Source organism: Cydia strobilella, chromosome 1 (genome assembly GCF_947568885.1).
Source record: "Cydia strobilella chromosome 1, ilCydStro3.1, whole genome shotgun sequence".
Lineage (NCBI taxonomy): Eukaryota > Metazoa > Arthropoda > Insecta > Lepidoptera > Tortricidae > Cydia > Cydia strobilella.
In genome coordinates, this window is record NC_086041.1 from 22,491,545 (window position 1) to 22,516,670 (window position 25,126).

The 25,126-nt window shown below is 35.1% G+C and overlaps 3 protein-coding genes across 4 annotated transcripts in view; 2 read left to right on the forward strand and 1 right to left on the reverse strand.

Moving 5' to 3' along the window:
* The first annotated feature begins 227 nt into the window (after positions 1–227).
* LOC134747324 (uncharacterized) lies at positions 228–1,469 on the forward strand. Its single transcript, XM_063681964.1, has one exon. The coding sequence runs from the start codon at positions 262–264 to the stop codon at positions 1,363–1,365; it is 1,104 nt and encodes a 367-aa protein (XP_063538034.1). The 5' UTR covers positions 228–261; the 3' UTR covers positions 1,366–1,469.
* A 9,480-nt stretch (positions 1,470–10,949) lies between these two features.
* The window catches only part of LOC134741947 (muscle-specific protein 20-like), a 32,855-nt gene continuing 18,678 nt past the window's right edge, over positions 10,950–25,126 (forward strand). The window contains exon 1 of the mRNA XM_063674840.1: positions 10,950–11,110. Within this exon, the coding sequence (XP_063530910.1) occupies positions 11,087–11,110 (24 nt within the window). The 5' untranslated portion in view covers positions 10,950–11,086. The remainder of the gene's footprint in view (positions 11,111–25,126) is intronic.
* On the reverse strand, positions 14,210–23,489 carry LOC134747335 (circadian clock-controlled protein daywake-like). 2 transcript variants are annotated; one of them, XM_063681973.1, is made up of 6 exons: positions 23,170–23,489; positions 21,212–21,304; positions 16,688–16,835; positions 16,301–16,434; positions 15,231–15,380; positions 14,211–14,766 (listed from the first exon to the last, which is right to left on the reverse strand). In XM_063681973.1, the coding sequence occupies exons 1-6, from the start codon at positions 23,240–23,242 to the stop codon at positions 14,576–14,578; spliced, it is 789 nt and encodes a 262-aa protein (XP_063538043.1). In that variant the 5' UTR covers positions 23,243–23,489; the 3' UTR covers positions 14,211–14,575. The 2 variants fall into 2 exon arrangements, with proteins under 2 accessions (XP_063538050.1, XP_063538043.1); XM_063681980.1 differs by lacking the exon at positions 21,212–21,304 and having other exon boundaries at positions 14,210–14,766.

A 25,126-nucleotide genomic window follows, 5' to 3' on the forward strand; every position in this document is an offset into this window, starting at 1 on the left:
AACAAAATTATGATTAAATACTTATACTTACAAAAGATAAACTAATACATATTAGTACATACAAGATGGAGAACATTATTTAAATTCTTCTGACAGAAGATGCTTGCGGAGTAGACGCTTAAAAACAGGTTTGCTTGGGGCTTGTCGAAATATTGTGTTTGAAAAAACAAAGATATTCTCACAAAATGAAGCCAAAAAAGTTTAAACAGTTTTCGAAACACTTCTTAATGTATCTTTTTTTATTCTTACAGGTCTTTAAAAATGGCTGCGCGACCAGCTCCGCCACGTACGAAGAAACAAAATCACGCAAACATACCCTGTCCCATAGAAAACTGCGCCCGCTTTACTTATGGCAAACTTCCCGATCATCTGACAAAGATCCACGGCCTGACAGGCGCGGAACGCGATGCTCTCAACGAACAGCAGAGAAAACGTTTTTTTAACGGAGAACTGTGCCAAGTTCGATATCTCAAAGAATCAGCAATCAGAGACCTTTGGGGAAGCGATTATGATGAACCTAGGATAAGAGCGAAGATACAACAGAGCTACGCACTGGTCAAGATTCGGATTATTCCGTTGGCAGCGACACAACGATCTCGTCCATTAACGGAGCAAGACGCTAACGTTCTTACCGCTTATAACGCTAGAACTGCTCCCAGACCTGCAAGAGTCCAACGGGCCAGAACCCGAGCTCGACCCTATACAGTACCAGAAACGCCGCAAGTTGATCGCAGAGCATCAAGCGAGTCCAGCGAAGAAGAAAATACTAGAACCAATCCCTTACCTCCATCGCCGCCACCGTCATCTCCTTCTCTTCCGCCCTCACCAGCCCCGTACGAACTTCAGCCGGTCGAGACCCGTTTACAAGACATATTCGACTCCAAAATAGATGCGGGTTATAAAGCAGTCATAGACAATATGAAGAAATCTATGACAATGGGAAGAACGCTTGGAGCTCGAAAACGAAAGGCATACAGAACTTACAGGCGCTACGCTAAGAGACTGATAGCATATCTTCACAGACAACATTCACCTCTGGCATACGATGTCGACGTCCTTCTATGTGGAGAAAGACAGGTGTGTGCGTTTTTGGAGCATATAAGTAGCGAGCATAAGACGAAAACTTTAAGGAATTACATCGTAGCGGCGATCAAGTTATTGGATTCTAGACTGTTCGCTATAGAAACTGACCCGACGTGTAAAGAGAAGGTGGCGTCCATGACGCACGTGTATGATGTACTGCACGGGAAGTTGAACGAATGCGACAGGTTGCTCGCACAGAAGGAGCCTTGTCAGAAACAGGTCGCGGCCTTCGACAGTGACGAAATAGATACAAGTTTCAATGAAGGATACGAATTAGTTTAGAGCCTTTTACTATTACTTTCGTTTTTCCAATAGTCATACCATCATACGTAAATAGTACCAAAGTTTAAATCAAGATTTAAGTTTTTAGATAAGTAAATCTTTAGTAGCATAGTAAATTGATGAAAGATCAAATGACTGTGTATTTATTATATTTATTAAACTTGCTAAAATTACTTTTTTATTATTGTAAATAACTCAATACGTGTCTCAAGCAATAAGCTTCACATACCTATAGCTTGAATTATCTAATAAATATGTACAATAGTATAGGTATTGATATGCATTAAATGTTTTAATATAATTATGTTAAGTACGTAGTAGTATTTGAACAGAAAGTAACACTTTCAAAAATGTGCAATAAATAGTACCAAATATATAATGTAATATTTAGCATAAGTCTGAGCTCACCAATTATGCATATATCGCACTGAAGGACGTTTATATCACAATAAATTGTGCTATACGAATACATTACCAACCACCGAAAATGGCGTCCTTTGTTAATTGTATTTGAATTAATTTTACATTTTCTTTGTGTACCTAAATAAAATACAGTAAACATAACACGTTAGCCGAAGAAAATTAGTGTTTCATTAATATCTAGGTATATCTGATACTCCCCAGAACCTACTCGTAAATTCTTGAATATGGAAACATATGATATAATGCATTGAAATGGAGTCATTTACCACACCAGTTTTACCACGTTGTGAATCGCAGTTGTTGTTAAATGAATTTATCGAAGTCCATTTTCTATGTGCGATCTTGCGCATATTCTATTTATTATATAAACTTATTATATATTATATATATTTATTAACTAAACTGCGTAAATAAATTAAAATTATTTGTGTGTTTAATGTTTAGGTACGCTCCGATCCGTAACTTCCATTAAATTTCTTTCCCTGATTTAGTATTTTTGGTGTATTCCTATTTGTCCCCGCCCCACGTGATGATTTATATGAAGCGCCTATTTCCATTTCTGTGCCCAGCGGGGACAAATAGGAATACACCGTATTTTCAGTTACATGATCTTAACCTAACCAAGAATTGAGTCACACCTCGGATCTTTTTTTAACATGTACTACTGGGGCCCGTTTCTCAAAAGCTTCTAAATTGTAATACAAGTGGAAGTCTCTTTCTTACAAAAGCTGTCAAAAAGTGACATCCGCTTGTATTACAAGTTACAAGCCTTTGAGAAACGGGCCCCTGGTAGGTACTGGTAGGTATTTCAGATGCACATAGCCTATTTAAACACACAAGTGCTTATCATACCACGAAAATGGGACAGAGAATGGGCAGTGCCTTCTAGCGCATATTCCCATCTGTGCCCGGCGGGGACAAATGGGAATACACCGTATTTTCAGTTACTTGGTCTTAACCTAACCAAGAATTGAGCCACACCTCATAGTTATATATTAGTTAGTTAGGCAGTACCTTCTAACAATAAGAAAAAAAGTAAGTATAGTTAAACCAAACGTTTTATGAACTAATGAAAGTGAGAAAGCCAACTAAATCAAGACGCTTAGGTACTTAGCATGGAGACTATATAAAGGAGCCAAATCTCTATGTATGAAAAGTGTCCATCAAAAAACAGTAATTAGGCGGTGCCACCATACACCGAAATACTACCAAAAACAACCTACGTAATTTGGTCGGGTTATTTGTTGCCTTATATGTGGTTCTCGTTATACTCATGTCCCAGAGCCTAACTAGCGCCACCGGAGAGATTAGGAACTATTATTTAAAGCTGAAAGCGGTCACTTTTCACTTTTGCAACAATTCTGCCATAAGAGATTGGCATCCTTTCTATACCATCCATAGTACTTAGTACATCATGCTATTAGACAGATGTCAACTGTCAAATAACTAATCTGCCTGTCAAATAAATAACCATAGGGAGCGTGTATGAACTGTAGGGGGCAGCACAGGAGCCTCCTAGGCTGTTTAGTAGCGCGAAGTGTAAATGTCAAGTTTAAGCTTCCAATGTAGCCCAAAAGATGGCAGAACCTACAACGCACAAGAAAACGTACGCATAGATTAGTAGATGCAAAGAGGATATATAATAAGATAGAGCGGTACTGTCATAGTAAATTTTGTAACCGCTGTAAATTCACTGCCATCTATCGGCATACTTTAAAACTAAAAATGAAGATTTATAAAAATACGTTAAAATGTATTTAAATATGGATAAATGATTTATTTATTTGCATTAATTATTTTTATATGATTTAAACCCATGTTCTTTTACTGATATGCATTAAAATTATAAATAACAAACGAAACCGTCAACGCCCTCTATACGAGAGTAGGCCAAAACTAGTAGCGCCCTTTAATCGAGAATCACATTTTCGTGATTTTCGAGGCACGTTTTTTCCTTAGACTGTGTCCATCTATTACGGAGTTATATCTATCTTTGGTATATGTTATTACTGATCGAGTGTTTGGCGATAAAACTGTGAAAGTACATGGCAGCGACATCTGTGGTTAAATAGCAAAAGGACTGATTGACGTATTAAAGTATTTAGGTAGCCGAGCTTCCAAAACGATGTATCTGACAACCGTTTATTGTTCTCGCTCCAACATACTTCAACAGTAAGACATGAAAAAGAAATAGCATTAGTCATGGAAAAGAGATAGCGATAGCGCAATAACGCCATAAAGATGAAAGTTCAGCTATTCGCTTTTAGATGGCGTTAAAATCAAACTTCGTAATTACCTCTTTTTAGTTTATGCTACCCTAGTACTTGGCGATCGTAACTGCCTGCTCCAGATTCTCCACCAGCGGCAGCGGGACGCCCACGTTCCGAACGTTCCATTCTCCACCGAATGGCGCCACTCGACCAAAGAAACGCTACAAATGCCATAGAGTAAGAAAATTCCGCTTACGAGTTGGATCTTAATGCGATGCGAACAAGATGATTTTTAGTTTTTTTATAATTTTAGTTTATTTCAGTGTATAATTTCACCGTTTTCGTTTGTTTATCATTTGTTTTATATAAAGAGGATATCAGTATTCTAGTTATTATATGTACCCAATGCCCCATTTTCTCATTGATTAGTGTTTTAAGTGCGATTTTTTTGTATGCAAATAATGTAGGAACACACGAACGTAAGGAAAATTAATTTGAAATACTTATGTTTTTCAATCGTCCTTTGTTTAAATCAGCACGGGCGTAATTACCAGCATACTAACGGCCTGATTCGAACTTTAAGAGGTTTAAGATACGTCCAAAATTTTCTAAAGATACGCTATGGATCGGATATGTGCAGTGACGTTTTTGTTTGAAGAAACGTCACTTTTGACACTGATATGTATATCCGATCCAAATCGTATCTTTAGCAAATTTTTGACGTATCTTAAAGTTCGAATCAGGCCGTAAGAATGTCAAGAATAACTGGCTCTGGCTGAAAATTTAAGTTTCTTACGTGTGTGATATATTTGGGGACACGGTAGAGCACCCGCTAGGACGAGCCAAGCGAAGCTTTTCTCGAAGCGCTTCGTCGTCCATGGAAGTTTGTAAGACTTCCGCAAATTTTGATGCAACTAGTGCTTGTGGATAGAGCATTAGAGGTACAATACCCTGAAAACTAGTTTTAACTAGTGAAAACGCGTTGAATGAATAATTAGTGAAAACTAATTTTCACCAATGGGCTTTGCGGAAAGTAGAAACGTTTTCACTAAATCGGATTTTTACTATACATGCTGTATGTGTCCCGTTTACACTACCTTACGAAGGTCGAGGACATCGTAAAGTATGTACGAGTCAAGTCCGGATTCGCCCTGAGGGTCGCGAATCTCGACACAATGCGAATTTCAATTCTTTTGTGGTGAGCGTTCCGACTGAACGTCTAGCAACCTTCACCAAGGAGGAGTTTTGGCCAAAGGGTGTCAAGTTTCGGCGGTTCCGCGGCTGGCTCCCTGACACAGCGGGGTTGCGAAATGCATCGCAGCCATAGTGTGTGTTTTAGTTTCTATGGGCCAATAGTTGCCTGAATCTAAAGATTTTCATTCATTCATTCATATACGTTTTGTATGTTGTTGCCAGTTCAAATAAAAGCTCAAATAAAAGCTCTCTCAAATGAATTTAAGCAAACCTTAAGAAATTGGCTTCTTGCTCGGTGCTTCTATAGTACACAAGATTTTTTAAATAACGTAGAGTAACAGTTTGTGTAAAATTGTAAATAATTGTTATCTTAATGGTTATGGTTATAACTACTATAAGATGGCTGTTATTATATAATATTTGATAATATTAATAAGATGTTGTTAGTTATTAAGTTGTTGTTAGTTATTAATTTTTCAAATGTAATTACATATTTTTAAGATGCCTTCGTGGATTTGCATGCTGTTGTACACAGCTGAAAAGGTGAAACAGACCACTGTTTACTTACATTAACACCTGTAAACGTTACCCTTTTTTTGCAAATAAAAATTATTGTATTGTATTGTAATAATTCGGCTGTTGTTAGTTTATATACATTTTCGTCACTGAGTTTTTCACATTTACGCAACGTTATTGAAGGGCCGAATGTTGACAGACGGATATCGTTTTGCTGAGGAAACTACTGGAAGTTGATGTTATTTTAGGCGCCTTACTCAGAAGCTATTCTTGCAACCGGGCTATGTGTAGTAAAGCTGAAGCATTTTCCACGAGGATGACTACAATGATAGAAATATACAAAATGCTTAAGAAGTGTGGAAAATCACCAAAGTTAAAATCAGACAAGGCTTTATGTATAAATAATAAATAGGCCTTTATCATCTGTGTCAGATGTTTAACAGTCCGACAAGAAATTGTAGAAAATTATTGATGGCGCCACTTCCTACGTAACTGTCACATTTTTGACGTAAAATGGTTAAACATGGCAACAATTTAGTATGTTTTTTTTTAGTTCCGTTTTATTTAATTTCTACTATTTTATGTCGCATTATACCTACCTATAATATTGTTACCTTTTCCTATTTCTTTATTCGCCAATTTAAAACCACAGCTATAATTTCTGTTGATTATATTTTTAACCGACTTTAAAAAAGAAGGAGGTTATTAGACCTTATTTATTTTGTATGTTTGATGCCTCAGAACTCCATCTTTTCTAAACCGATTTGGATATTTTTTTTGTTAATATTATTTAGTTCCAGATTAGCTTGCGCATATAAAAGGCACCTATAAAATTTTATTTCATCGGATTTGAAGTCGATTTTCTTTTTGTAACTGTTTTAAAATAGTTTTTTTGTGCAACAAGTACTACTTTTTCCTCTTTCTCGTTCATTGCTGAGGGAGGATCGCGACCACATGTAATTTGTCTGATTTGTCTCCATTTAGTGCGGTCATAAGCCATGTGGTAGTTGACTGCACGGTACAGACTGTCACCAGCCGACCTCTTCATACCGTTCGACCATGTTCTGAGCACGTTTGCCATTAATTCGGCTTAAAATCATATTTCTCCACATCATGCGTTGGAGACCGCATAATATGTCTGAAGATTCTATGGTCGCGCTCATAGCATGTGGCAATTGGCCTCAAGTTGTGCTCTCTGAGAATGGAGAGGTTTGTTCTCCTAGCTGTTCAAAGTACAGAAAATATCCAATTTCAAATTCCAAACGAGCGACACAAGTTGGTAATTGTCTTTCTACACGTATGTCACACAACATTTCACAATACATTACGCCAGGAATTATAAACATGCAAAAAAACCGGCCAAGTGCGAGTCGGACACCCAAGAGTTCCGTACCGTATCATCACAATAATTTTCCCCTCATGACCGCAATACCGGATTTTAACCCCCGACTCAAAAGGGGTGTTATAAGTTTGACGCCAATGTCTGTTTGTCTGTCTGTGGCATTGTAGCTCTCAAACGGATGGACCAATTTCGATGCGGTTTTTTTATGTGAAAGCAAGTTTCCTTGCGTTGGTTCTTAGCTGTTTGATAAAAATCGATCCAGCAGTTTGAAGAGTATCACAGCTCTTTAAAAAAAATGATGTAAGGCATTTTCGGCATCAAAAGAATACATACATACCCCTATTACGAGTGCCATAAGTTAGTTTAAATAATAAATAATATAGATTTTTTTTTGTAAATCTCAACAAAAAAATCTATACCTACTTTGCAATGTTCAAAAACAAATGACGACGAGTAATGAAAACTATAGTTGGAAAATAAACTTGACATTTTCATCTAACATTCAAAACGTATTCATGTGATTTTCTTATAAAACCACTTTGACGCAATTACTAAGAAATTTGTTATTTAAAAGTTAATTAAATAATTAATATAGTTTGGTTTACAAGTTGTTGTGTACTCTATACTTACGCGATAATGAGTAGGATGGACAGACGTCAGTTCGCAATGTCAGAAAGTGACTCAACAAATACTAATGCTCAAAAACAAAGTTTATTTATATCTTGGAAGAGAATAACGACCCTTTTTATTTTTGACCAACAGCTCATTGCTCGTGTTTGTAATAACATGTTATTTACAGTTAACTTGAGTGGATTTTAAATTTCTTACCTACCTACTTCATTATACGTAGAGTTAGACCAAGATAAGTCGATTCTGAGATTCTGACATTTTAGATTTTGACAGCACACGCAGTGCAAATGTTATGCTAATGGAAATTGACAATAACACCGACGCGTTCAGGCCGCTGCAGTAGTGTCGGTGCAGTCATGCAGCTGCAGTCAGAAATGGACTGTCACCTTAAACGTCAAACTCATATGAAATTATGATGCGTGTTATCAAAATCGTTGCTGACTTATCTTAGTCTAACTCTAATTTTATTTTCCATGGCCATGGCACAAAATATCTGATGTGAGAACACAGCAGCAGTATCTCCACGTAAAAAACTCTACTTGGGTAGGGAAAATGTTTAGCATTCATTTTCAAATGACATTAATTACTTTTCGATCAGTGCAACGGCAAACAATGCAACGCAAAGCTAGGGTGACGTCATCATTCGGTGCAAAGTGCATACATGCAGCTCACCTCTTCACGTTTATGCCGCCTTAGTGCTCGTTCCTTTTGTAAGCGACACCAAAGGGGCCCTATCCCCTTCGTGCACCCTTCTCTGGGTCACTGCTCGTATCTCGGTCACTGGCCCGACCTTCGTAGTCTTATGTTTTGCGCACATATTTATTGTGCTACAGAAACAAAAGTAAAAAATGGGATTTCATTAGAAAATAATAACAAACCAAAGGAAAAATAATAATTAATGTTATAGAAGGACCAAGTTCATAGCGGTTTGGCAGTATGTAGCAATGTTAGCTAAATTTACCCTGCTGATGGATTTGTGAGATATTTTTGCTATCAATAAGTATTTTTTCATTTTTCTATCTTTTATACACTAATGTGATATATTTTTTAAAACTTATGACTAATATATTTACTCTAAGGCGAATGTTGAAATTATTATCTACTAACAAGGAAATAGGCCCCCGGCATGGCCGCTCCGCTGCGCTCCATCGAGATAACCCATTCGGAAAAGTCGACCAACGACTCTTTGTACCAGGAACTTCTGGACAAGGAATGCAGAATGCAAAAGTAGGTAGTTCGATGCAGTTTATCATATTAATAACAGAGGTGTCGCTTTGAACGCGCACCGTTCAGAATTCGTCATATATTAACGACTAAATTTCCCAATCAATCAATTAGCATCGGAAAGATTTTTCTAGTGACTCATTTTGTTTTTCGTGTCACATTGACTGCATCCGTCCAATTTTTTAAAAAGGAAAGTGTGTTTATAATAAACCGATCCGAGCAACCTCGTTCTACATGCCACATGCCACAGAATCCGGCGGTAATCTAAAAATAGCGCAGTTTGGGTAATCCAATATTACAACAACTAAGTTCATACTTAGTTGTTTCTCATGCATGAATTTAAAATGCAGTGCGTGCGGAATATGCATTCAGCTTTTATATTTACGCATTTTATATTAAATACCAATATGTAACACCATTTTTGATTAAGAGGAAAGGGACGGCCGTTTCTGTATACAAACGTAGTCCCCATTTTCCTCTCTGGATATTGACATTATGGAAAATATTTTTTTCATAATTGGATGTATATTAACCATAGCTATGCCCCTACGTTTGACTTTTTTCGATTTTAAAGTGAAACTTTTATTCTAATCGACCCAATTTTTATTAACCTTAAATACGATATTTATCTAGAATATTCGATATTCTAAATGTGAAAGAACATTCGCTACTTAGATTCTATTGTACTGTGCATGGAGAATACCATCCATAGTACTGTGAATGGCAAATAATTACACTAGCAGTTGTAACTTAGCAACTGTTGTTTACTGTCAGACAAAAGTAAATGCCGTAAACAGATATAATATAAGCTTTTTTTTCTGTATTAATTTTAAAGTGTAACCGAATAAAAATGGAGCAAGCATTAAACACGAGAATGATCCAAATAGGGAAATTAGCCTCCCAATATGAAAACATACTACAAAATTTTAGTAGTGCTCAAGGCAATTTTTAATTTGTTCACGACAATCATGTCCGATGACATTCTGCAAAAGAATAGTGCGATTTGATTCCTCTAAAGGCATGTAACTAGAGCAACAAGAGATAAGTGCTATGCCTGAAATTCTTCAGCTACAAGATGGACCCGAATCATGACATCATTACTCATGTGTTAATTTTAAAGAATTTCTGGAGCAAACTGTGTACGGAGCAAAGAATGTACGGAGCTACAGAGCGTGGCGTGGCGAATTTTCCCGAAATTCTCCTAATGTGATACCTAATTATTGCAAATAAAATAGATATAGAGTCAGAAGCTGCAAGCCGTGGATTCAACCTACTTGGTACTTACACCTGCTCTTATTAGTTACTATTTTTGTAAGTATATCAAATTGAAAGCAATAAAAATACTTACTTTACTATTATGGTTTCGTTATTTTCATTCCACTCTTTTAAATCTTTAAATTTCAGTTAAATAAATGCCTACAATCCGAAAAAAGTTTAACTTGCATCGTGGTTTCCTAAAACCACACATTTTTTTTTATTATAGTAAAAAATAGAAGCGAAACAGATTTTATAGAAATTTTAAAATGCTCCTAAGTCTTATAATAATTAGAAATTCGAAAAAAACAAATGTAAGGACATAGCTATGGTTGATATACAACAAATGGTGTCAAAATATTTTCAATAATGTTAATATCCAGAGAGGAAAATGAGAAGTACGTTTGTATGAAAAGGCGATTTCGCGCTGCTCCTCCACTTTCGTCTTAAAGATTAAGCAAGTATATAGGTTTCCTAGTGTAGTGCATAAGTTTTTCAATCGACTTTGATATCTATTTTATATAGTAATAAAAATAACCCAATCATTCACATCATTAATAGTTTGAATATAGTTCAAATAACGCAATCAATCACATCGTTTTCGATCACGCATGAGTAGGAGCGGAAAATAAAAATAGCAAAAGTAACTCAGAATGCTGGCCCGGAGTTATTCACGTATATTTCTGGAACTGTAACAACTCAATATCTTTTATGACCAGTAAGGGTGTATTTTCAACAACTCTTGTGTTCAATCCGTTAGCGCGCCGGTTTATTTACATTCCCGCTTTTCCCCGTATAAAACAGGTTATTTTCACGCGCTAGCGCTTATTTAGTCCTCAACTTTGGTGAGAGAGCCATCTAGTGAGATTCGCGTGAAATAAGTGCGTGTTAACATTTGTGAGTGCAGTGATTTAGAACGATTATCAAAATGCCTGGACGTCCTATTTGGCAGGTAGGTACCTAAATGTAAAGTTTCTTTAAATGTCCTACTCGTTTTCATTAAACCTGCCTGCGGATGTCATAACGTGAAATTTTGAAAAATTCTAGCCAAAATTAAAAAATAAATGAAAAAAATAAATCGCACTTATTTAATTTGACCCTTTTATATTTTATAAGTACCTAAGGACTTATTAAACACACTAAATTACTAAAAGAAAACTGTATAGCCAATAAACACTATCATACCTTGGCTCTGTAAAAAATCTGGCTCTCTAATTATAGATAATCCTCTTTTAATTATTATCTCTAAGATGCCAATAGTGTAATACCTACTTAAAAATATCAAATTTATCATTGTTTTTCATTTTCACTTATGAATCCATGAACTAAAATATTCAAAGTCATTTACATAATATATTTATTAGAGCTCCACCTTCCTTTTACGTTTATCCTTCGCTTAATATCGAATTTTGAATTCAAAAAAAGTATAGGCCTAACACGCAAATGTTGCGCATCATTGAAGTCCTGAAGTTTTTGAAGATTTGAAGTTTTCGCAAATGTTCACTTTATTCTAGCATAAATAGTACGGAAACTTCTTCATTATAGACAAACTCAAATTAAAAAATAATAATAGTAGGTATTTTACGATACAAGTGCGAAAAGTAGGAAATTCGCAACTAGTGGCGATAAATTATTACGACCGAGGGGAGTGTTTTAAGGGTCCCCGGCAAGCTCGTTTCTCCATACAAACGTAGTTGCGCTCTCATTTTTAAACGAGTAGCTAGTTTGCTCTGAAACTTTGTATTTACAATAGGATATGATATCTATGTCTGTAATTAGTTTATGCAGCTTCAGAAACCATAGTTAAAAAAATACAGCGAATTTAAGTTTTTCATATAAAACTTGTTTTTGCTCTATTTCGTTTGTTATATAAACTGGAGCTATATAAACTAATTACAGACCTAGATATACCTCATGTCATTGTATGTGAAAAGTTTCATTAGAATCGAACACGTAGTTTTAAAATGAGAACGAAACTCCGTTTGTATGGAAAGGTGAAATTCGACCAAGCTTGCCGGGGACTTAAATCAACACGGTTTGCAAATTACCTATTCGCACGTGTCGTGTATCATACAACGTTTAAATTTGCAGTACTTATAGTGCATACCTACTTACTTATTATTTTATATTGCACACTTATTTTGAATGAACATGGCAGTATGAAGAGGAATGAAGAGGTATGTCAGGATCGTAGCAAGTGGAAATCCGTGGTCTCTGCCTACCCCTCCGGGAAATAGGCGTGATTATATGTATGTATGTATGTATGTATTATTTTTATATGATTTTGAGCCACGTTCTTTCACTGATATGCTTTAAAATTGTTAAATAAGAAACGAAACCGTCAACGCCATCTATCCGAGAGTAGGCCAAAGGTAGTGGCGCCATTTGTTTGAGAATCAAATTTTCTTGATTTCCGTGTCACGTTTTTTCCTTAGACTGTATCCATATATTACGGAGTTATATATATCTATCTTTGACATTATCTAACCCCGATATAACGGTAAATGACTAACGCCTCACCTTGACTTACCTGAAAATACACGGTGTGAAAACAACGCGGAATAATTTGGCTCCATTCCAAGGATTCCAGCCAGACTATACTATCAGAGTCCGTCCTACGATTATAAAGCGTATTAAAGTTACTTTAAATCTCCTACTCTTTTTCATTAAACCAACCTGCGGATAAGTCATAACGTGAAATTTGGAAAATTTCTAGCCAAAATTAAAAAAGTTACCGATGAAAATAAAAAAAATAATAGTAGGTTCTCTACGATACAAGTGCGAAAAGTAGGAAATTCGAAAACTTTAATAACAGGATATAAATTAGATCAGGATTAGATATGGATCTGATCTGTCGGTGTCAAAAGTGACATTTCTTTCAAACAAAAACGTCACTTTTGACACTGACGGATCAGATTTATATCTAATTCAGATCAAATTCATATCCTGTTATTTAAATTAGAATACGTCTGTAGGTATGGATAATGGGGGAAAGGATTTTATTTAAAATATCTTTAACAACTGTGAGACCAAAGGAAGGGGGCGATTAAAAGGCCATTTGCATTTTTAATAACGCATGTTATATGTAGATACAAAAAAAAATTAACAGATATAATATTTAAAGTAAGTAAGTATCTTTCATGTTGCGTAGCTACAATTTACCCAAAAAAGTTTGTAAGGTAAAACCCGAATAGATGCTTCAGTTGGATAGTAGTGCTGTGACTCAGGTGGCCGAGCGGTTTTAAACATCTAGGTACCGCGATATCCTGTTATTTAAATTAGAATACGTCTGTAGGTATGGATAATGGGGGGTAAGGATTTTATTTAAAATATCTTTAACAACTGTGAGACCAAAGGAAGGGGGCGATTAAAAGGCCATTTTCATTTTTAATAACGCATGTTATATGTAGATACAAAAAAAATTGACAGATATAATATTTAAAGTAAGTAAGTATCTTTCATGTTGCGTAGCTGCAATTTACCCAAAAAAGTTTGTAAGGTAAAACCCGAATAGATGCTTCAGTTGGATAGTAGTGCTGTGACTCAGGTGGCCGAGCGGTTTTAAACATCTAGGTACCGCGATATCCTGTTATTTAAATTAGAATACGTCTGTAGGTATGGATAATGGGGGGAAAGGATTTTATTTAAAATATCTTTAACAACTGTGAGACCAAAGGAAGGGGGCGATTAAAAGGCCATTTGCATTTTTAATAACGCATGTTATATGTAGATACAAAAAAAAATTAACAGATATAATATTTAAATTAAAGTAAGTAAGTATCTTTCATGTTGCGTAGCTACAATTTACCCAAAAAAGTTTGTAAGGTAAAACCCGAATAGATGCTTCAGTTGGATAGTAGTGCTGTGACTCAGGTGGCCGAGCGGTTTTAAACATCTAGGTACCGCGATTGCAGAGGACGCTGGTTCGATTCCAGCCTTGGGCACTGAAGGCCTAAGTAACTTTTTTCTTTCGTTTATGACATTTATTTAAGTTTATAATTTATATAGTAGTTTTCTACTTAAAATAACAAGTTAAAATATATTTATTAAATATAATTTAATTTGTGGTTCGTACTTCATAGTATTCAATGACATAAATGAACTTACTCATTAATCTCATAAATAAATTTTCTGTTTTTATTACAAACATTTACTATGGAGACAAGCAAATGCCTAGTTGAAACGACTAATAAATTAATATTTTTATTTTAGTTAAATGTAATGTAAAATACTATTTTCTTACAAAATAAGTGAGTAGGTAGGTACACCAGTAACTAATCCAATAATAAAAAGGTTTGGTTTTTTTCAGCTATAAATTATAAGTAATGTCAATTTAAACTTACATAAATTACCTTTTTTTAAACATAGACAGACAGTCATACTTATTTTATACTCGCACAAAACCCGATATTTAAAATTAATGTTTCTTATCAGGTTTCTTGTTAACAACGTTCTTAACATCCCCAATCATGAATTTCCCAGGCAGATTATGAAATAATTGTTGCATAAACTCCAACAGAATGTCCTCAATTGTCTTGGTCAGAATAGGTCGTAAAGATTCGGATACTGGCCGCCAATTAGCGTTAAGATACGAGTTCGTACTATCCTCTGTAAAAAAAGAAAAAGAAATACATATAAATATCAACATGTATAAAAAAACATTTAATTTTTTTTGACGTAAAATGACATGGCAACAATTTTGCATAGATTTTTTTATGGCCATTGTATTTAATTTTTATTTTATATCGCACTGTTTATATGTTCCTATGCTCACAACAATAAAATAAAACTGTTGTTGTAACGTCACAAGAAATCCTTGAAATATTCGCAAAGTAATGATTGTCGTCGCTCTTTCAACGTCTCAACGTTGCAATTTTGCAACACTGTAACACCAGGATAGCATGAAAGTAAGAAGCTTGAAGCAAAGTCTTGATAATAGCGCCATCTATACGTAACTGTAGGAACAGAAGTAGTTTTTCTACTCGCCAACAGATGTCGCTTTTAATACATACATTGACAATATTATTCTAGCGACTTAATTTCCAATTTAACCAATTAAGTAACATTCTTACCTAAAGATTTAATGCCATCAAATAAATTATTCATCCGCAAACTCATACCGCCAATGTTGTATTTTACATGTGCAGCCGTGACGTTAAAAAATACAAAGCCATCCTTGTCATAAGTTTTGACGTCGCTGACAATGTCAATTGTCATGTTCGCTGGAAAGGATAGAAAGTGTCAGAGTTAGACCAGGCTAAGTTTGCAGCGATTTTGATAGCCCAGACTGTGCAAGGGTTATTACTATTACCTAAACGTCAAACTTCTATCAAATTATGACGTTTAATAGTCATTTACAGTACATATCGTGCAACTTTTTCGCCCTAGTGCGTAAAGAGCACTTTTCGTGCATATTTAGAAAGTTTAAAGGGCCATATGTACTGTAAAACGTTGTACGATACACGTGCGAATAGGTAATTCGCAACTCGTGTCGATTTAAAACACTCCCTGCAGTCGTGTTTAATTTATCGCCACTCGTTTCGAATTTCCTCTTTTCCGCACTTGTATCGTAAATAACTATTGTTATGCAAGGGTGCAAAGTTGTATTTTACCCGCGAGTGTTGAATTAAAACACGAGCAAGCGAAAGGATTCTATAGTTGAACCGCGAGCGAAACGAGTGGTTCTAAAATAGAATCCAGAGCGTAGCGAATGTTTCAATACACGAGAAGTAAAATACATTTGCACCCGTGTGTAACACAAATCTTTTCATCTCACTATAGTGAGGAAAGTGCAACATGCAAAAAAATAGCTCATAAATAATAATTATTTATTTGTACACATTATAATCATCATCAGGTTAATTATAATCATCATCAATATAGTATGACATTATGTAAATTTTTTGTTGACAATGTTGACATTTCTGACGATGCGTTTTGAAATTGCATCGACTCGACTTGTGCGTTCAGAACTATATTATTCAACATCATTATAAAAAAAAACAAATGTTTCTTATGGAATTTTAAGTTTTATGACACACTCATTAAACAACGCTAAATTTGGTATTTTTCATTAAATTCTCGAACCATATAGCTTAGCATTTGGACTCACGTTTATATTGTAGGGATTTTATGAACTTACTTGGTTCAAACCAGCAGCGTCCGCGTCCAACCAAAGGTATCAATAAAATCTTTCCTTTGAGATCATAAGTGCCCTCTATCCTGATATTTGGAACTCTTACTCTAGTATAAAACTCGTATGTTTTACCATCCACTCTGAAAGAAATACACAAAACTTGCGTTGAACCAAAATTGTGAAACAATAAATTGCAATAGATAGTAGGATTTTTTAAATCTTTACAGATTTGCACTGTAACTTTTTATTTATATTTTTGATATGAATCATAATTATTATTTTTGTTTAATGCCTTTCCGACCAACCGACTCGACTTGCGCGTCACACTAGACTCAGTCGATCAAACAGTCGCGTACAGTACTAGGAGTAAATAAGATCAAGGTGGTATCTCACTGGCTCAATAAAACCTCTGTTTGGCCGAATCCGGTCACAGTGACGTTATCCAGTGCAGCATTAACGTTAACTGGTCCATCGCCTTGCAAAATTCTTATTTTCGGAATTTTCAACGGGTCCAGAGGCTCCATCCCTATTTCTGGAAGACCTAAAAAAATTAAATTATTAAAATTAGTACCTGCTGTTACACTAAATGATAAAAATAATTAACAATACTGTCATCGTCTATAATAACGATACCGAAATATCGCATCGTGAACACAGTAGTTAAGAAATAACTAGCATTCGCATTCCGCTAGTAGCAACCTAGTATGAACAAGTAAGACATGTCGTAATGAGGCTATGTGACTAACCCAGTGGAGTCGTAGATATACCTCAAAGTTATGTACCATATTAAGAAATAAATAATACAAGGCAACATTTGGATTTTTTTATAGCAGGGAATCCATATTACTGTTACTTTACAATATTCTTCAACCGGTACATTGAAATAATTTCAGCGTAACCGATAAATATAATTATATTAATTATGAAATAAATTGAACTGATAAATTATTGAAAAGTAGGTAAACATGTTTTTTTAAAAATGCAGCATATTTTTGTTTGTTGTGCTCTTTAATATTAAGTATATTATTCTTTTCTGCAGAAACCGCTCAAAACATCAGTTTGTTTATCATATATTTCTCTAGAAACCGGTATGACTATTTTTTTTCCTGTGTTCGGTTAAATAAAACACGAATGAGGGAATAAATACACAGGAGCGCAGAGTTCAAGAAGAGTATTCGAGTCCCACAAAACTCGAGTTCAGTAGCTTGCGCGCAGCGCAGCACGGTTGTGCAATGGCGGCCAACCAGGCGCACATAGCAATAGCTTCATTTTGAAATACTTGTAAAATTATGGCTATAATGGAAATTTACTAAGATCACAACATATTTGACAGTTATGAATTGGCCTTTATATATATATATATATATATATATATATATATGATGCTAAGACCTATACGATACTGATAGCCTAAACGTCATAATGTGTACCTATGTAAGGGTTAATTCATAACTGTCAAATATGTGATCTTAGGCTCCTACCTATAAAATCCAGATTTCGGTGTATACATAAACGCGACATTATACGTTTAGCTTATTTCTTGTTGGTCATGTCAAAGAAAACAAAATACATTGTGATATGAAAACATTGCTAAGTACGCATAGCCATTTGTTAATTTGAACTTTTGTTAAATAATAAATCTCGATACCTGCCTACCCTCGTAAGGCCCACCATACAAATATTACCTAATTTTTTTTAAATTTATATTTAATGGGGTTCTTTACAGATGCGAGCTCGATTACAGGCCATGTTTCAAGCATTAAATGTTATTCTTGTATTCAACACAATATTCAAATTTCGAACATCTCCGAAAAACAAAGGAATTTGATTTGACCTCATTTCTAGTATCAGTCGAGATGACGTTTTATTGAGTTTGTGATCAAATGGAGGCATAGTGTGGTGCGCCAATAAACGCTGCAAATGGTGTTAAAGCTATGAAAATCGGCACGATTGATCTTTAGTCCATATAAATCAATTTGACTCGAAGCACCAAAAAAAAGGAGAGGAGTTAATTATAACGTCATATTTTTTTTGTATGGAAAAATAATAACAGTACTAAATATGTAACAGTACTATGAAAGGGCATTCGAAGCCGGTTCTAAAAATATAACACATCATTACATTTCAGTCACGTGTTTTAAATTAAAATAAGAATAATTTTCAAAACATACCAAGTTTGGGCTCCTTTTAACTTGGGAACCGCTAGCACTATGCCTCCATTTTGATCACAAACTCAATAAACGTCATCTCGACTGATACTAGAAATGAGGTCAAATCAAATTCCTTTGTTTTTCAAAGATGTTCGAAATTTGAATACTGTTGAATAGAAGAATAACATTTTTCACAGATAAGAAATTTTGTGTAAAAAAAAGTTCATTCAATTCAAATGATCCATATGCTGGCCGTAGTATGCGGTTTTTGAACGCATCATATAAGGTTTATGAAGGCAGTATGGCCTATGGTCTTAGCCTGTCCAGAAGGACGAATAAAATAAAATAAAGGTTTATGATAAGTGTGTAGATATTTTTTCAATGTTTGAAACATGGCTTGTAATCGAGCTCGCATCTGTAAAGAACCCCATTAAATATAAATAAATAAATAATTTTTAAGAAAAAAAAACCGACTTCAATGGGGGATGCCGCTGAAAGTTCACTTATTGTTGATGGTGCACTCTTAGATTCCAGACAATGAAAGGAAAAAGACAGCATCTTTTGCTTAATAATGTTGAAAAGGAGGTAAAACCACCCACTTTTCTAGTAGCATTTCGTTTCTGTAAGGGTCGCAGTTCTAACCTAACCTAACCTACATTTCTGATAGCATTTCGTTTCTGTAAGGGTCACAGCTCTAACCTAACCTACTTTTCTGATAGCAGTTCTGTTCTGTGAGAATAGCAGTTCAAAACCCAACTACCCACCTAACCCACTTTTCTAGTAGCATTTCCGGGTCCGGGTCTGGGTCCGGATCAGTCCGGGTCCGTGTCCCGCTGTCCGGGTCCAAGTTTGGGTCAGAATTCGGTCCGGGTCCGGGTTCGAGTTGGGGTCCATGTTCAGACCCGGGTCCGGGTCCGAGTCCGGGTCCAAGTTTAGGTCGGGGTCCATAAGGAAGAGAACAAATCGCCAAACGTGAACTATGTGTCATTGAAGAGTTCCATTCTGATCATCATCAACAGTTCCACTTCATCAAATGTCACTTTTTAAAATGGAAGTGCTGGATTTGTTTATAAAAATACAAAAATCACTATATGTATGCCTTTCACATTTGAGGAGTTCCCTCGATTCCTCATGGATCCCATCATCAGAACTCGAGCTTGACAAAAATGTTTCTTGAAAACCTAACTTGCTTAACAAACATAACGAAGAGGACAAATCGCCAAACGTGAACTATGCGTTATTGAAGAGTTCCGTTCTGATCATCATCAGCAGTTCCACTTCATCAAATGTCACTTTTTAAAATGGAAGTGCTGGATTTGTTTATAAAAATACAAAAATCACTATATGTATGCCTTTCACATTTGAGGAGTTCCCTCGATTCCTCATGGATCCCATCATCAGAACTCGAGCTTGACAAAAATGTTTCTTGAAAACCTAACTTGCTTAACAAACATAACGAAGAGGACAAATCGCCAAACGTGAACTATGCGTCATTGAAGAGTTCCGTTCTGATCATCATCAGCAGTTCCACTTCATCAAATGTCACTTTTTAAAATGAAAGTGCTGGATTTGTTTATAAAAATACAAAAATTACCATATGTATGCCTTTCACATTTGAGGAGTTCCGTCGATTCCTCATGGATCCCATCATCAGAACTCGAGCTTGACAAAAATGTTTCTTGAAAACCTAACTTGCTTAACAAACATAACGACGAGGACAAATCGCCAAACGTGAACTATGCGTCAGTGAAGAGTTCCGTTCTGATCATCATCAGCAGTTCCACTTCATCAAAAGTCACTTTTTAAAATGGAAGTGCTAGATTTGTTTATAAAAATACAAAAATCACGATATGTATGCCTTTCACATTTGAGGAGTTCCGTCGATTCCTCATGGATCCCATCATCAGAACTCGAGCTTGACAAAAATGTTTCTTGAAAACCTAACTTGCTTAACAAACATAAGGAAAAGGACAAATCGCCAAACGTGAACTATGCGTCATTGAAGAGTTCCGTTCTGATCATCATCAGCAGTTCCACTTCATCAAATGTCACTTTTTTAAATGTAAGCGCTTGATTTGTTGATGAAAATACTAAAATTACTATATGTATGCCTTTAACATTTGAGGAGTTCCCTCGATTCCTCATGGATCCCATCATCAGAACTGCTTTTTGACAAAAACGGGACCAATCTGTATGTTTATACTTACAATCAAAAAAAGAATTTTCAAAATCGGTCCAGAAATGACGGAGTTATGGAGTAACAAACATAATAAAAAAAAAAAAAAAAAAAAAAAAAAAAAAAAAAAAAAAAAAAAAAAAACACAACCGAATTGAGAACCTCCTCCTTTGAAATCTTGAAGTCGGTTAAAAATAGGTAAAATTTGTATGGTGGGCCTCACGAGGGTAGAAGTTAGAAGCTGGCCAGACGTAACAAGGCTAATGGCTTGTGGTTGTGACCCAACAAGGTAAGTAATAACATTTTGGCTTAGGTCTAAAAAGGAGATTTAGCACAGGGTCGCCTAGGGTACATTATTCGTGGTTTATAATTTTTATGTTAGTGACCATATAAATCCTAATCAAATACACAACAAAATTACTTAGTTGGGAGCAACAATAAAAAATTGTAGTGATAAACAGTTTTTATAACGATCTTTTTACCGTTAAATTAGCAGATTGTTTAAGGGAACCTCGACACGAAAGAAGAAGAAGCAGATAATGATTATTTAAATAAGTTGTAAAGCTTAATGAAAGTGGAAAACTTATTTACCTGGACCCAAGGCATTGAAAAGTTGTTGGACAGCCGTCTTTGAACAGTCGTCGAATTCAGGGTCACTCTTGAAGCAAGTCTTTACGAAGTCAGCTGAAATTTGAAACAAATACAATTAACTCCTTAGAGCGGAGGTAGGCACCTACTGATATGCCACTGCAAAGTCTCCTATATTGCGAAATTTCTACAAGGCAATATTTCGGAAATTTCTCATTTTAACAAAAATAAATAAAATTAAAATAATCGATAAAGAAAACGATAATATTTATTAGTTTTACAAGGGGGCAAAGTTTTTGTTTAATCCCTCGTGCTAATATTAAAATCATGAGCGTTGCGAGGGTTTCAAGGCACAAACTTTGCTACCAAGTGAACCATAAAACATTTCACAGCGCCAACACGAGGAAAATACTAACTGTAAAATATTAGATACAAATCAAATCCCAATGTCCTAATCCCAAATCGCTATTAAATATTTATCATTCAAAATCATAACATTAAAGTGAATTCTACCAGACAGCATGAGAAAACAACTATGTATTTGCATCAACTTACTTTGCCACTCTTAGATAATAATATGCAACTTTCTCATCAGTTTTTTAAGAATAAAGAGAGCCATTACGACCTGTAGTTTTTTTAAATATAATTTAAGAAAATACGGTGACCCTGACATTAGCATTTGGCTTCGTGTCACATCACAGACTTTACGTAACATAGTTTTACATAAGCAATGCAATTTTTGCGAGACTGGTTTACACCTATTCACTTAACCTACCTCAGACTCCGTTTACCTTTAATTACATCTTGCACATAAATATTTAACTAGAACTAAAATACAAGCCAAATTGCGTATTTGACTAATTTCTTATTCGTAATACTGTGAGTCAATTAATAAAACAACATATTTTATTTTATTCGTAAATTACCGTTCGTTCGGGAAGAATTATCCGTCTGTCGAATAGGTTTGAAAATGTTTTAAAACTTTATTAGTAGGTATAATAAGTAAATCTATGGTAAATTGCACAAGATGTAAAGAATATTCCCATTTTGGAAAGAGGGAATTTCATTTACCGTATAATATCCAATGGAAAATTTCGCAGTTTCCTTATAAAACACGTCAGTAGATACGCCACAGTATTTTCGTTCCATGTTTATATTATTTAATCGTATGGCATATGATAATAATTGTGAAATAGAAACAGTGTAAGTGTTGTAAGTAATTAAAGATCTACACATAGACCAGTCAGCCACTTTATGGCTTCGTCGCTCAGGGTGATCAGGTCTTCGGGAGGGCCGGCGACATAACGCGTTGATATGTTAATAAATACTTAAGATAGGTACTTTAAACTACAAACTAAAATGTTACAAATATTTTACTTCATCATAATTAAATTTTCGCTAAAGTAATGGCTAAATATAAAATTGCATACCTATTAGGTAAAATGGTAAAAAAAATGTTTCCCTACTGAAAAGAAAATAAGTAACTGCACCTATGCTGATATTAATTGTCTTAAACGTGCATGTCAAGGAAACGTACCTACTTTGTTGACATGATTAATAAACCTAAACAACAATGAATACAATTAGCAATTGCTTTTGTTTTTGTAGGTACGTATATTTTATAGTTTGTGTTTTTATTCTATTTCTTGGTTTAACTTTAGTTTTAATTTTGTAATATTATAATTTAATTTGATTTTTTTATAGATGTGTAAAGTTAATGTAGTTGTAATTCTTGTGAATAATTGTATTTCTCATAATTTATTTTATTTCAATAAAATAAGCAATTCTAAAACAAATCTGGTTGGCTTCTGCAGCAGTTTATAAATCTGATAGAAATTAAATTTTAGCTGTATACCTGCATGCACTCGAAATGATGACGTTATTTTGATCACTCAACCGAAATCAGATCTAGATTAAACACCCCGCGTTCATAAACAGAGAGGTTATCCAAAAATACTTACGCTTCGTTTTGTAATGTTCCGCCACCGAACTGTGGTATAACACACACGTCACTATGATTAGTTTTAACGGCATGTTTTTGCCTCAGTTCGTAACCAATCTTCCTCAATTTTCTTTTAGTTAGACGACTTGCTATCCCTACGGTGTAAGCTTAAGACTAACTTCAAGACAGCCTTTGGCTTGCAGTAATGCAGGAAAGTGGGGAGACATACGCAATTATTGAGTATGTAAATAAAGCTTGAACTTTACTTATTGACAACGAAATAACTTGCGTTAAGTTCAAATGTATTTTATGAAAACAGTAAACAGAAATTATCCAATCCGAAGAGATTAAACAATGTACCTATTCTTTGTTCGTTATAACATATATCTTTAAACTAAAATATATCGTGAAATGTTAATCTTAAAGCGTAGCTTAGGTATCTATATACATATTCAATATTAAAACACGAGCAGTTTAATCAAATACATGTTTTTTAACGCTTTCGTAAAGCAATAATTATAATTATTTAAAAAACTAAGATGAAGTGTTTTACTGAGGCGATGATGCTAATGTTTTCAAAGATTTGGGGCTAGGTGTGTGAAATCTAGAAAACATACCTAAAGACAGGAGTTTTCTTGGAGCGTTACAAAATCGCAGATCTCCAGACGTTCCAACCTACATGTATTCGTCTTTCACAATGGGAGAGCTGGAAAGCGAAACACCCTGAGTTCCTCTAAAACCCGTATTACCGGTCGTTCGTAATCGAGCTCATTCGCAGCAAACTGTTACATTCGTTCCGTAACATCGATCGTCTTCCACGCGACTCGCGTGTGCAATCAGTAGTGCAATCAAGGTAATTATTCGAAAAACCCTGCTTGCGAGGCGCTGGCGGAACCTGTGTCACGTCATGTCATAAGCTCATAAGTTAGCAGTAATCAATTAATTATCATGGAAGTTGACTCTCGCCAATAGTACCTATAGGTATTTGTACGTCAACACTCATCAGCAAACATTGAGGCCGATAGTGCAACCGCTATAGCATTTAGCTTTAGTTCTTTCATTCGCCGGAATGCGCTATTTAAGAGGGACGAGTGCCGAAATAAATCCAGATTTTTTTCAGACTTGTTTTTTATCGAGTGTATCAATCGCATAAGAATGCGAGCGAGATTTCTTGGTCTCTCTCCGTCAACAGATCACGTTATTTTGTAATATTACCAGATAAACGTTGTACTATAATCGTTCCCGTAAACCGTTTGTGTAATATTTAAAAAAAACATCCATGGACAGCGTTAATTAGTTGGCCGTCAAATGCTCCGTGTAAACGTCAAAAATCCCTAACTGTGCTGTTTTACAATCTGTGTAAGCCCTTCACGACCTATTTGTCTGGCTGGCAAACTTCCAACAAAGGACTATAGCTTATTAAACCCGTTCCATCTGACCTGTAGCCTGTAGCCCGCTGCATTAAGAATTACACAACATGCTAAGCAGCTAATAGTTCCGAGATTGGCTTTAAACGGTAAAAGCGAAGAGGTTTGAAATAGCGGAAATCGTAGTTAATAAAAAAAAAGTGTGTGCGTGTAATCTTTACGCGCGATTGAAGTAAAACTTATTGATACATATCACCGAAATGATTAAACTTCAGCTTAAAATTAATATCATATTATATTAAATATTTTAATAACGGGTCACTCACGTGTTTTAAGTCGAAAAGCGCTTTAATATGTCTGTGTCTCACGGAAGCTTTGTTATTATACTTTAATTATATTTATTATACTTTACAAAAAATGATATAATGTTATATTCATATTATATAAGTTACTCTATGATATGACATTTACTATTTTTGAATAGCGGAATCTATCTACATATACTATAGAATACTGAGCGTTACTTCCGTCAGAAAAAAGGTCTTGACAGACAGACGAATGGACGGACAACAAAGTGATCCTATAAGTTCTCCGTTTTTTGTTTTGAGG

Bases quoted from the DNA above. Each gene is read 5' to 3' on its own strand.
- LOC134747324 (XM_063681964.1), top strand. From the start codon at position 262: ATGGCTGCGCGACCAGCTCCGCCACGTACGAAGAAACAAAATCACGCA.
- LOC134747335 (XM_063681973.1), bottom strand. From the start codon at position 23,242: ATGCCGTTAAAACTAATCATAGTGACGTGTGTGTTATACCACAGTTCG. The intron at 21,305-23,169 runs GTAAGTATTTTT...TTCAAATTTCAG, and splicing joins GGAACATTACAAAACGAAGC to CTGACTTCGTAAAGACTTGC. The intron at 16,836-21,211 runs GTAAATAAGTTT...TAATTTTTTTAG, and splicing joins TTTCAATGCCTTGGGTCCAG to GTCTTCCAGAAATAGGGATG.